A 12,475-nucleotide genomic window follows, 5' to 3' on the forward strand; every position below is an offset into this window, starting at 1 on the left:
TTTATTGCTTTCTGAGCCTCAGTTTCCTCTCCTGTGAAATGAGTAGGAGGAGAGGATTAAATGAGGCAGTCTCTGTTGGATGTGTGGCTTGGTACCCAGGGTGTGAGGAAAGTCTGAGGCCAGGCTGAAGGAATGCATCCTTCCCTCAACCCCCCATCTGCTCTGCCCATGACAGACAGTGACCCCCCACAGCCGGAGGCTGCAGAGGTGTCTGCGTTGAAGCCAGAGGCCCCCCAAGTGGCCGCCAACACCATCCTGCTACCACAGCCACAGCCCAACACCTGCAAAGGTAACCTGGGCTATGGGGTGGGTCTGGGCTGCCTGTAGGGGGTGAGCTCTCCAATGCTGGGCATGTGCAAGCTGGCCTCCTGCCAAAGGGGTGCTTTTGCTTTGCAGATGTGGTTGGTCTCGCCTGTCTGAGGTCAGGAGTGGAGAGTGTAGCTGGTAGGAGGTGAGGTTGTAGGTGGGGGGAGCCAAGGGCCAGGCTGTGCCCCCCAGAATGTCAGTTAGCTGCTTTTTGTCTCAGCGCCTAGAGTACTGAAAGAATGAAATTCTGGCTTGAGGAACTGTCTTGGAGGCGGCTTGCAGTGCCGGGTAGAACATTCTCTGTGTTCTTCCTTTCTTCCTCTTCCTTGTTCCTTTGGTCTCCACATCCTTGCTCTCCCTCCTTCTCTGCCTTCCCCTCCCCCCTCCCCTCTGGGAGCATGGTTACCCCAGGGAGAGGCTTGGTGTCCCCGTGTTGGTGGTGACTGTCCCAGCTACCAGCCTGTGCGTGAGCTGGTTTACCGGGGCGCCTTGTACATAGAACCAGGAGTGTGGGGCTCCTTCTGCCTGGAGGGTGGAGGGGGTTGTGAACCAAGTGTCTCTGACCCTCCACGGTTTCTTCCCAGACAACGGGCCCTGCAAGCAGGTGTGCAGCATCATTGGGGACAGCGCCATGTGCTCCTGCTTCTCTGGCTACGCCATCATGGCTGATGGCGTGTCCTGTGAAGGTGAGTCTGTGGGGACTTCTCTCACCCCTGTGCAAACCCGAGCTGGCCTGTGGAGGGGTGCTGGAGGGGAGATGGGACAAACAGGAGGAGGCTGCGGTGTCCTGGAGGTGAAACTCCCTTTGCCAGTGAGGGGATGGGCCTGGCAGCCGCGACGTACTGCCCATGTAGAAGGGCTTCAGCACCTGCTCCCTTTCGTGCCCAGGGCTCCGGGCCCCTCCATCCTGTGGTTCGGCCACTCCCTAGAACTGCCCTTTTCAAACGTCAGTGTGCCATGGAGCCACCCTGAGGCCTGAGAAGCCTGTGGCATCCGCAGAGACCGGACCCAGGAGGTCTGGGGAGGGGCCCGAGGATGCTCCCAACTCACCCTTTCCGGGAGGCTGTGGCTGGTTTGTGACCACCTAGTCCTTGTGCCCGGTCACTCAGGGAGAATGAGAGAGGGAGGGCCATGCCACGACGTGAAGGCAGGACCTGGAAGTGACGTGTATCCCTCCCACCTGCCTCTGCTGGGCAGTGAGGCTGGGGGTAGGACCTCTAGTTAGATGGCATGTCCTCAGTTTGGTTCCTGAATCCAAAGAAGGGGCAGTAGATGTGGGGAACTCTGACACTCCCAAAGGGGCCAAAGAAGGTCCCAAAGCATGTGGCTTTCACACCTGCAACCCCATCAGGACCGGGTCTTGTCTTGGTGGGACATCAATGGACCAGGACTTGGGGGCTTTTAGATCTGAGAACAGGTTGAGAGACCTGTAGACTGCACCCCCTCATGTCCGGTGGCAGGACGGCCTGGCGTGTGGAGGCGGCCTGGGAAATGCTTCAGTTCAGGTTCAAATTCTGGAGATGTGACCTTGACGGGTATCCAGGGGCAAAATGGTGAAGTCTTTTTTTTGTTTTTATTTATATTTATTTATTTTTAAAATTTAAATCCAAGTTAGTTAACATATAGTGTAATTACGATTTCAGGTGCAGAATTTGCTGATTCATCACTTACATATGACACCAGTGCTCATCCCGAATGTCCTCCTTAACACCCCATCACTCATTTAGCCCATCCCCCCTCCAACAACCCTCAGTTTGTTCTCTGTACAGTTTGTCCCCCTCCCTGTTTTTACGTTGTTTTTGCTTCCCTTCCCTTCTGTTCTTCTGTTTTGCATCTTAAATTCCACAGATGAGTGAAGTCATACGATATTTGTTAAAAGGGTTAAGTTTATCTGAGAAAATACTTGTATCCCTGTCAGGAGCTGGAACCCCACCTGTTGGCTGAGACTGTGTTGTTATATTATTTTATTTTCCTTATGTGTTGAATGTTTATTTTTGAGAGAGAGAGAGTGCATGCAAATGGGGAAAGGGCGGAGGGAGGAGGGAACAGAGGATCCCAAGTGGGCTCTGCACTGACAGCAGCAAGCCTGGTGCCCGTGGGGCTCAGACTTACCAACCTTGAGATCATGACCTGAGCCCAAGTTGGACACAGCCAGCTGAGCCCCCCAGGTCACCCCAGGACCGTGTTCTGCTGTGGATGCAAACCACCCAGGCAGCCGGTGGCAGGAGCCCTGTGGGCTCCATTCCCAGTCTCTCGGGGCCCAGACAATGTGAGCAGAGTGACTCTCCTGTGCCAGGGCTCCTTGCCTCCTGGTCAGTCGCAGGCCAGCATCTGTGTCTCTCCAGGCCTCTGTGGGGCCCCTGGTGGTATCGGTGGTGGGATCCAGGCCATAGGTTACAGGTGGCATTTGGAGGGGGGCAGCCAGCCCTGCGGGGGATCCTGCTGGGCTCTGCTCTGTTTAAAATAATCACACAAGTCACCAACCACAAAAACTCAAGAACTTAAAAAAAAAAAAAAAGGATTTCAGGTTTCTCTTCACACTTCTGCCCATGAGGGGTTCAAAGTCCTGGTCCCCCAGTGGACAGAGCACAGGCCTCGTAGAGCCCCCTGTTGGCCTGGTCTGTATATATTGCCAGCCTGGTCCCCTGGGCATGTGCTTATTCAACCCCTGGCACTGTGTGTACCCCTGGAGGTGGACTGTTTGCAGAGCTGGGTGGGAGACGGCCTCTGGCCCCCACCCTGCCATCTGACCATGGGCAGGCTGTCTCTCCTCGCTGGGTCTCACCTTGTCACCTGTCCTTCCTGGGGTTCTGGCTCTGACATCTTGTGACGCAGACTTGGGCCCAAAGCCCAGAGGTACGACTGATGTGCTAGGAGGCCCTGGGCAGGTCCCTGCCCTTCTCTCAGACTCAGTTTCCCTCTCTGTCACTGAATGCTCCGTAACTGGGCACGCCTCTCTAACGGCCCTTCTGTTTTTCCTCCTGTGGCTGTCACTAGACCAAGACGAGTGCCTGATGGGCACTCACGACTGTAGCCTGCGACAGTTTTGTGTGAACACCTTGGGATCCTTCTACTGTGTCAGCCACACGGTGCTCTGTGCCAAGGGCTTTATTCTCAACATGCACAGGAAGTGCGTGGGTAAGCGAGAGCCCCTGCCTGCCACCACTGTCACGGCTCTCTGCTCTGTGCTCCCCGCCAAGCCGCCACACTGTGGCCACATGCTAAAGGGCCTGCCCTTTGCATACCAGCTCTCAGCACCGCCGGCACCCCCTGCTCCGTGCCATGCCCTGTGTGTCCCGGTGTCCCATCCTGCTTCTCTCCTGACACCACTGGGAGGCTGCTTTCCCCAGGGATATACGTGCCTGCGAGCCTGAAAACTAGCTAATGTGTGACTTGGCTGGGGCATTGCAAGAGAGAGGGGGTCTGGAGGCTGGGAGGCCTGGGTTTGAAGCAGGAGCCCCTAGTAGCTCTGTGGCCTTGAACCGATGTCTTCCCTTCTCCAAGCTCAGTTTCATCATCTGAAAAAGGAGACACTGATGCTCCTTGAGAGATTATATGCCATGTGTATGGTGGAGCCCAGAGCCTGGGATGTGGTGAGCGTGTGATGTCCACTGCTGAGGTTGTCCTTAGGGGCTCCTAGAATCCTTTCCAGAGGTGAAAGGGTGGAGCTGGGGTCTGGCAGATCTAGCATTGCACCCCCACTCAGTGTTCATTTGCTGTGTGATGCTGAACAGTGGAGCTCCCTCTCTGAGCCTACTTCCTTGCCTCTAACCTTGGGGCCAGAGGACTAGGCAAGGGGGGGCACCGAGTGGTACGTGGCTCCTAGCCCATGCATGGATGGCGCCGCTGCTCTGTGACAGCCCTTCCCTCTTGGTGCACGTGCGGGCCGGTGGCTAGGGCTTCAGGTGTGCCCCGCAGGGAATGAGGAGGGCAGACTTGATGCCCTCCCATGGCTCAGGGGGTCTGATGTTTTCATGGAGGAAACGTGATGGTCCTGAACAGAGAGAGAGACCCAAAGTAGCAGGGCCTCAGGGAAGACTGTTGGCGATGCTCCAACAGAGGCACAGGGGACAGGTCCTTCAACCCAGTGCATCTGGACACACTTCCCAGAGAAGGTGGTATTTGCAGTGGTCTCCAAGGATGGGTGGGACTCGGAAATCGGGAAGGGCATGCAGGGTGGAAGGAACAGCTCAAACGCAAGCGTGGAGGTAGGAACAGTGCAGAGTGCATCAAGGGCATGTGATTAGAGCCCTGTGTGTCTTCTTTGTGCTTGAGGACCATGTCCAGCCTGGACATGTTCTCTTCTTCCTCACCCTCCGCCACTGGGCAGATGGGCCCCATGGTGCAGGGCTGAGAGGCGGCTGCAGACATGTTTGCCCCCGGCCCCCTTGCCGTCGGCACAACATGAACCTTCCTGAACCTGCTTGGCGGTGGCTGGGCGGCTCTTCCTGTCTGGGTCATGTTTGTGTGTGTGTGCCTGGGAAGGCAGGTCCTGCCCAGGCCTGCAGGCGCCCCTCCCAGGATGCCCCTTGCCATGCCTGGGTGTGCGGGCTTCCCCACGGGCCTGGAGAGAAGATCTTGCACTAAAAGGGGGCATGAGGCAGCCAGAAAATAGGTTCTGGGACTAAAAGAGCAAAGGGATATTTCATTCAGCAAAATTTATGAGCTCACCTCTCATTCTTTCATGTTCCCTCCTTGTTTGTTTTGTGCAGATGCATCTGTGTCTCCTGCCTTTCCTCTTGCTCTGCTGACCTACTCATTTCCCAGCTCTTAGCACTCATTTGTTCCAGCACTCACTCACGCACACATGGGCACCCATGTCTTCTGCTTTCGTCTGTTAGCTCTAGGCGCAATCATTAACCCTGGCTGGTGAGATGGAGATTCACACCTGGGTGAAGATGTGGCCTCTGCGGCCAGACTGTGTGGGTCCAAATCCTGGCTCTGCGCTTTCATGTCATAAGACCTTAGACAAATCAGTTAAATTCTCTGAGTCTGTTTCTTCATCTGTGAAATGAGATAGTAATAGCATCTATCTGAGTCACTGGAGATCGAGTTAGTCCATGTAGAGAACTTCCTAGTATTTGATGTCATTGTTATGATTCAACAAATGTGTTATACTGAGGCAGCCTGCATAGGTAGTGAGCCCCCCATCACTGGAGGTATATAAGCCACAGTGGGATAGGGTGGAGCCAGGTTCAGAAGACCCCTAATGGACATGCAACTTCTGCTGTTTGCCTTTTGTGCCCAGCCCTTTGAGGACCGTCTTGGCCCCTGGAGAGTGTTCGGGTGAGCTGTGCTGCTAGATGATGCGAAGGTTCTGGGGCCTGTCCCACAGCAGTGTGGAAAGGGCACAGCTCTAGGCTGGGTGCTCTGGGTTCCCTTTTTGCTGCTGCCGCGTGCAGGCTGTGTGACTTTGGTCCAGTCCCACCCGCTCTGGGAGACCTATTTCCTCATTGGTGAAGCCACGTCTGCAAGCCGCCAGACCCCTAGTGAAGCTCAGTCTCGGCTGCTGGCCTCTGTTGCCATGGTTCCTCCCAGATGACTGGGGCTCTGGGGCCGTGGGCACACACCTCCCCTGTCTGTCCATCCTGTGAACCAGAAGTCTTCATCTTGCCCCACCAAGCCTTCCTTGGTGACCACTGACCCCAAACTCCCACTTTCCCACCTTCCGATCCCCGTGGAAGTCAGGGTCAGCCTAGCCGGCATGCCATTTGGCTCACCTGTGAGGCTGAGGGTCTCTTCCCCCACAGCCCTGCACTGCCCCCTTCCACCTGGTCTCTAGCCTCCTCGGATGCTTAGCTCACCTGTCACCATGCCTGAGAAGTAACTCTGACAGTCCAGGGCTCCGAGCCTCTAGCTTTTCTCCCCGGCATCTCTCCTCCCTGTCGCGTCCCCACCGCAGGCTGGCAGTTCCCTTGAGGGAGGGCGCTGTGGCAGACACCCCCACTTGGCCACCTGGCACAGAGTCGGTGCTGGTTAGTGTGGGTCCAAGGGAGGAAGGCATCAGTGACTGGCCCCTCCCTGCTGGGTGCAGCATGGACGCGGCAGGTGCTGGCCAGCCCTCGGCTGTCTTTAGCAGCTGGCCTGGGGCAGTTGCTGGCAAACTCCCCAGCGCTCCCGCCCTCCCTTCGCACATCTTGGTGGGCTCCTTCCCTTCCTAGTTGCTCATCCCAAGTGGGTTCTTGGCCTCCTCTGTGTCCTGTCCCCATGTGGCCTCAGCAGCTGACCACTCCCCAGTTGGCGTCTCTACTCACACCTATTCGGTGAACTCAGGTGGGCACCTGGCTGCCACTTGACACTCGAATTCAGTGTGTTCACAGGGCTCCTGACCTTCCCTGCCAGCCTGGTTCCCGAAGCTGTCCTCATCCCCAGTGCTGGCACCCCCGCCTGTCCGGCTGCTCAGCCAGCAAGCTCTGCACACCTGTCTGTTCCTCTTTCTTGCTCACGTCTGCCTCATCCATCAGTGGATCCAGTCGGTTCTACCTTCTCAGCATTTCCAGAACTGGACGTTCTCCTGGCTTCTGTGGGTGGTGGTCTGAACCCAGTCATCCGTCTTCTGTTCTGACAGCCTCCATGCTCCCTCCTAGGGCATTCACACCCAGCCCGGGACCCTGCTACAAACGAGTCTGGCCTCCCCAGTCCTCTGCTGGAGCCCTCCATGGCTCCCACTTCACTCGGCCATCTACACACACGCTCTTTTCTCTCCCCTGCAGCCACACCCCCTCCTGGCTGGTCCTTGAATCTGCCTGGCAGGCTCCCTCCTTGGGGCCCTGCGTCCATTGTCCCTCTGCCTGGAATGTCCTCTGGGCTTGTTGCTTCAGACATTTGCTCAAAAGCTCTCTTGTCGGAGGATCACTCCCTGACCTCCCAGCTGCCCTACCACACTCCTCCTTTCCTTCGCCCTGCTCTGTCCACAGTGTTCACGACCACTGCCCTTCCTACTTTGTCTGTCTGTCGGGCCTCCGCCAGAGCTGTGCCATCTCAGTCACCGATGTGCTCTGCTTGGTAAATCTTTGTTGAATGAATGGATGCACAGACAGGTGGACACCAACCACGTGGTGAGCGCCTTGAGGCCTCGAGCTGGCCGTGCCCAGATGACGGCCTGCCGCCACACTGCTCCTGACGGCCCACTCTCCCCGCAGATGTCAACGAGTGTGTGGCAGACTTACACACGTGCGGCCGGGGAGAGCACTGCGTGAACACCCTGGGCTCCTTCCGCTGCTACAAGGCGCTCACCTGTGAGCCTGGCTACACCCTCAAGGATGGCGAGTGCACAGGTGAGGGGGGCAGGCAGGACGCCGCACCCCTGCTGCCCCGTCTCTGGCCTTCATCCCTCCCCTGATGAGGGAGAGAGGCTGCACCAGCAGATGGGGAGGGCCGGGAGGGGCTGGGGGCTGCGTGTTCCCTTAGGTGGGGGTCCAAAGAGGCCCCCCGTGGTGGTGCGGTCAGAGGAATCCCGACGTGGGGTCAAGGGGCTCCAGGCAGAGGGAACAGCAAGTGTGAGGCCTTCTGGGAGAGGGGAGATCTCGGCATGGTCAAAGAACAGAAAGTCTCAGGGTAGGGGTGGGCTGGAGGCATGGAAGGACAGGGTGGGGTTTGTAGGCCCCCTCAGGGAGGAGGTTGAGAGTCTGCTTTACATATGATGAGAAGCATTTTTTTGTTGTTGTTAACCAAAAATGCCCCAAAGACTGTCACCAAAGAGGTTAAGATCACAGAGGTGTGTGACTGTTGCAAACCCTGCAGGCCATGGATGGGGAGCTCAGGGAGGTGGCTCAGCAAGCCCTGAGCTGGGGGTGGGGGAGCCCAGTCCCCTCACACACGTGTGCACACACAGACCCAGGGCCAGCACGCCCCTCGCCCGGAAACGCCAACCCCTGGTGAGGGGCACCACCCCCCTGGACGTGTCTCTCGCCCACTGCTGCTCTGGTGTCTCAGGGTGCTGGCCGCCTCCTTCTCAGACCAGAGCTGTGGAGGGGCTGCCTCCTCAGGCATGTGGTGGTCCCTGGATGGGGGCCATGTCTGGCTCCCATCCGGGTGACTGGAACCCCGTGCCGGGCCTCCCGGAGCCGGGGCTGCAGGCACCGAGTGGTAGAGGCCTTGAACAACACACAGGATGGCCGGAGGGAAGGGCAGGTGGCAGGAGCACAGACAGACACACATGCAGGCATTGGCCTGGCAGTCAGCAGCAGAACCAAGCGGGACTCGCCACACCACTGACCATGCGCGGGGCCCTCCTGCACCCTGTCTCCGTTCCTCGTCTGTGGAGGAGGCCCGGTGTGCCTGCCCTGGGAAGTGTGGAGCCCAGACCCTGCAGCAGGTCCTAGCCCTGTGCCGCCGAGCTGTCCAACCCTGTGTGCCGCAGCAGCCCCCCCCCCCCCCCGTTAGGACGGGGTTTACCACAGTACTGCTTCCTGGGGTTGTCGAGAGCACTAAGTGAATAAATCCACCTCAGGGTGCGAGGGACGATGGGGGGTGCCTGGAGGAGCTCTGTTGGTACGGTGATGTCATCATCATGGGCATGGTGGGGAGTGTGAGCAGGTGCCTGCCAGCCCCCGCCCCTGACACCCACCTCTGCGTGGCAGATGTGGACGAGTGTGAGCTGGGCAAACACAACTGCCAGCCGGGCTTCTCGTGTCAGAACACCGAGGGCTCCTTCTACTGCCAGGCGCGGCAGCGCTGCATGGACGGCTTCCTGCAGGACCCTGAGGGCAACTGCGTTGGTGAGCAGAGCCCCAGGGCGGAGGTTGGGCGGAGGGCAGTCTCTGGAAGGGGGTCACTGGGGCCTCCCGGCTTAGCTCCTCTCCCAACCTCAGCGTCCCCGCCCGTGAATGGACATGTCCGGATGTGCCCCCAGGAGGCACTTGGGAAATGGAACCATTACTGTCCTGAGTTGGGGGGACTGACCTTGGCTGAGTTCCTTCTCTGGCCTCTGCTTACCGGTCTGTGGGGACTAACGTGTATCCGATTCTTTTAACCTAGTTAACCTAGCTAGCCGCAGGAATAACCTAGATGCCACAAAACGTTACTGTATCCACCGCGTGTGATACTACTGTTTCCATCTGCAGAGAATGATAGCAAGGCCGTGGGGCCCTCAGGGTGAAGGCTTGCAGCTTAACAGGTGGTAGCCTAGTTGTCCTTGCATGGTTCTGGGGTCTCACACTCTTCAGCTCCTTCTACCGAGTTTCGGGCCTGCAGCCACTCCTCCCCTGGGGCTCCTGAGCGCGTCTTGCCCAGAGTCAGGGGCACCAGAACCCCCATGGGACTGACGGCATCTGGTGCAGCACGGCCAAGGCTGTGTTCCACCTTGGGGCAGGGGGGTGAAGATGCTGGAGGAGAGGTGGAAAAGTGGGCAGGTGTGCAGGGCCGGCCGCTGGGTGTGGACAGAAGCTGGGGGTGTGTGAGAGTGCAGCTTCTGTCCACACCATTCTCATGAGGGCGGCTTGGGGGACAGATGTCTCCATCTCTGCAGAAATAACACTTAGGGACAAAGGAAGCTTTGGTTTTACCTGAAGTCTTTCTCAGACTTTTTGAGGGTCCCTCTAGCCACTCTGGGAGCTGGAGCTGTTTCTGGGGCTCCCCCTTTAGGGCTCCTCACTGTGTGACCCTAGCAATGTTGCAGGGTCGTGGACACGAGAAGGTCCCTGCAGTCTCCCAGCCAGGTGGGATGGGGTCTGCCCAATTGCCAGCAGTTCCTCAGTGATTCGTTCACTGACAACATTTTCAGAGCACCTACTATGTGCCTGGTTCTAGGTGTCAGAGAGTTCCAGCACTTTTTTTTTTAAGTTTATTTTGAAAGAGAGAGAGAGAGAGAGAGAGAGAGAGAGAGAGAATGAGCAGGGGTGGGGCAGGGACAGGAGAGAGAGAGAATGAGAATCCCAGGCAGGCTCCATCCCACAACCTGCAAGATCATGACCTGAGCCAACATCAAGAGTCAGATGCTTAAACTGATTGAGCCACCCAGGTGCCCCAGGGATTTCTAGCACTTTAATGAGACATTTCAGACCAGGAGGGACTGCATGGGCAAACATATTTATTGAAGTGGCAGTTATTCAAAGGTGCTTTGATAAATAACAAAGCAAGTAGGGAATACAGTCTTAAAAGGAGGGGCAGGCTCATCTACCTAGAATGGGTGGAGGTGGCATTAGGACAGGGGCCTGAGGAAGAGAGGAAGCCAGCCATGAAAATATCTGAAGGCAATGCTGGCTAGAGAATTGGGGACAGCATGTGCCAAGGCCCTGTGGTGGGCTGAGGCATCATGGGATAATGAAATAGGCTGGGGCAGAATGTGAGGGAGAGATGGACGATGAGCTTGCTGGTTTGGCGGGAAAATGCAGAGCAGGGGCACGACCTAACTGTAGGTAGCCTGGGACTCAGCTCTGGGCTGTAGGGAGGCCTCTGCCTTCAGCTGCCTCATCAGGGCAGCTGTGAGAAGAATGTAGGAAGGGCCCCTGTTTGGAGGAGAGGGCCCTGGGGTCACAGGACCCAGGACAGGGATAGTGTGACTCTGCAGGCCTGTCCAGGGCTGGCCTGGAGCCCCACACTGGCCACCTCCCCATGTGCGCCAGGCCCCCCCTGTCAGCTACGTCACTTCCGCAGACATCAACGAGTGTACCTCGCTGTCCGAGCCCTGTCGGCCAGGCTTCAGCTGCATCAACACCGTGGGCTCCTATACGTGCCAGAGGAACCCCCTGCTCTGCAGCCGTGGCTACCACGCCAGCCAGGATGGGACCAAGTGTGTGGGTACGGCCACTGCCTCCCTTCCCGCCTGGGGCTCCGTGGGCTCCTGGGCCTGTGGGAGGCCCTGGCAGAGGGAGAGCTGTGGCCTCAGGGCACTCTCCTCGCCTCCCCCTGGCAGATGTAAACGAGTGTGAGACCGGCGTGCACCAGTGCGGCGAGGGGCAGGTGTGTCACAACCTCCCGGGCTCCTACCGCTGTGACTGCAAAGTTGGCTTCCAGCGGGACGCCTTCGGCCGGGCCTGCGTCGGTAGGTGGCGCTAGTGGTCGGATCCCTTCCTGTCCCTCGCTGTGTCCCTCTATCCCTGTCTGTGCCTCCAGCCTCCTTCCAGCAGCCCCGCTGCTTTTCTCCTCTGCCCTGGTCTTTTCGCCTCTCTTGCTCCCTGTCCAGTCTCCTCCCCGTCCCTCCTGGGTCCCGGTCCTCTCCCGGCCCCCTCTTCTCCCCGGGGCTGGAGGGAGCCGCCCCCGGGCGCCGCGGGCCGCCCCACACCTTGCCTCTCCCCGCAGATGTGAACGAGTGCTGGAGCTCGCCGGGCCGCCTGTGCCAGCACACGTGTGAGAACACGCCGGGCTCCTACCGCTGCTCCTGCGCGTCCGGCTTCCTGCTGGCTGCTGACGGCAAGCGATGCGAAGGTGCCGCTGGCCCCGACCACCGACCCCAGCCCCCGGCCCCTCACAGATGCGTCCCCACCACGGAAAGCTGCCCTGCCTGGCCCCTGGCCTCACACCGTGGCTGCGCTGCCGACCCCTTCTCTACCTCGTGCCACTCCCCTGCATCTGCAGACGCTCCCAGCCTCCCCTGCTCCGGCCGCTTCCTCCCTCCCGGCGGCCATCCCAGACCGGAGGGGCTGGGTTTGCGAGGGCTCTGTACCCCCAGGCGGGAGCTCCTTTCAGACCCTGACGGCAGACCAGCCTCTGCCCCTCCATGGGCTCTGATCCTGGTCACAACTGCACAGCCTGGGGGGCCAGGCAAGGGACGGAAGTGAGTGCAACCTGAGGGAGGGTTCCTGGCCACCTGGAGAGCCCACGGCACCCACAGGGGCACCGCCCCACAGTACCCATCCAGGGTGACCCCATCTCCCTGGTTTTCCGGAGGCTGGAAGTTTAGGTATCTGTAAAATCTGCTGGGATTTTACGTGTTACATGGATTTAAACTTCTAAGAGACACACTGTGACTTAAACAAAGCATGTGAACAGGCTGGACCCAGCCACGGGCTGGCATGAGGCCAAGTTCTCGAAGGTGTGGGATGGGGCTGCTGCTAATGGAGGGGGCTACGTGGGAGGGACTGTCACTCTTTTTGTGTGTGTTCATGGCATGGTCAGGCCAGGCAGAGCTGGTGTGGAGGGAGGCCCCAGGCGGCCTGGTGGAGGGTTGAGGAGGTGGGCGAGGGAGGGAGGAAGCCCCTCAAGTGGCTAGGTGGGGGGGTGAGGGAGG

At 58.6% G+C, this 12,475-nt stretch overlaps 1 protein-coding gene across 3 annotated transcripts in view; it reads left to right on the forward strand.

Moving 5' to 3' along the window:
- FBLN2 (fibulin 2) overlaps positions 1-12,475 on the forward strand; it is an 82,912-nt gene that overhangs the window by 61,898 nt on the left and 8,539 nt on the right. For 2 of the 3 annotated variants that reach the window (XM_029916734.1, XM_029916735.1), the window contains exons 7-14: positions 176-289; positions 891-992; positions 3,304-3,444; positions 7,449-7,583; positions 8,889-9,026; positions 10,903-11,046; positions 11,162-11,290; positions 11,548-11,673. In XM_029916734.1, the coding sequence (XP_029772594.1) occupies positions 176-289; positions 891-992; positions 3,304-3,444; positions 7,449-7,583; positions 8,889-9,026; positions 10,903-11,046; positions 11,162-11,290; positions 11,548-11,673 (1,029 nt within the window). The remainder of the gene's footprint in view (positions 1-175; positions 290-890; positions 993-3,303; positions 3,445-7,448; positions 7,584-8,888; positions 9,027-10,902; positions 11,047-11,161; positions 11,291-11,547; positions 11,674-12,475) is intronic. The other variant, XM_029916736.1, reaches the window with a different exon arrangement.

Source organism: Suricata suricatta, chromosome 12, assembly GCF_006229205.1.
Source record: "Suricata suricatta isolate VVHF042 chromosome 12, meerkat_22Aug2017_6uvM2_HiC, whole genome shotgun sequence".
NCBI lineage: Eukaryota > Metazoa > Chordata > Mammalia > Carnivora > Herpestidae > Suricata > Suricata suricatta.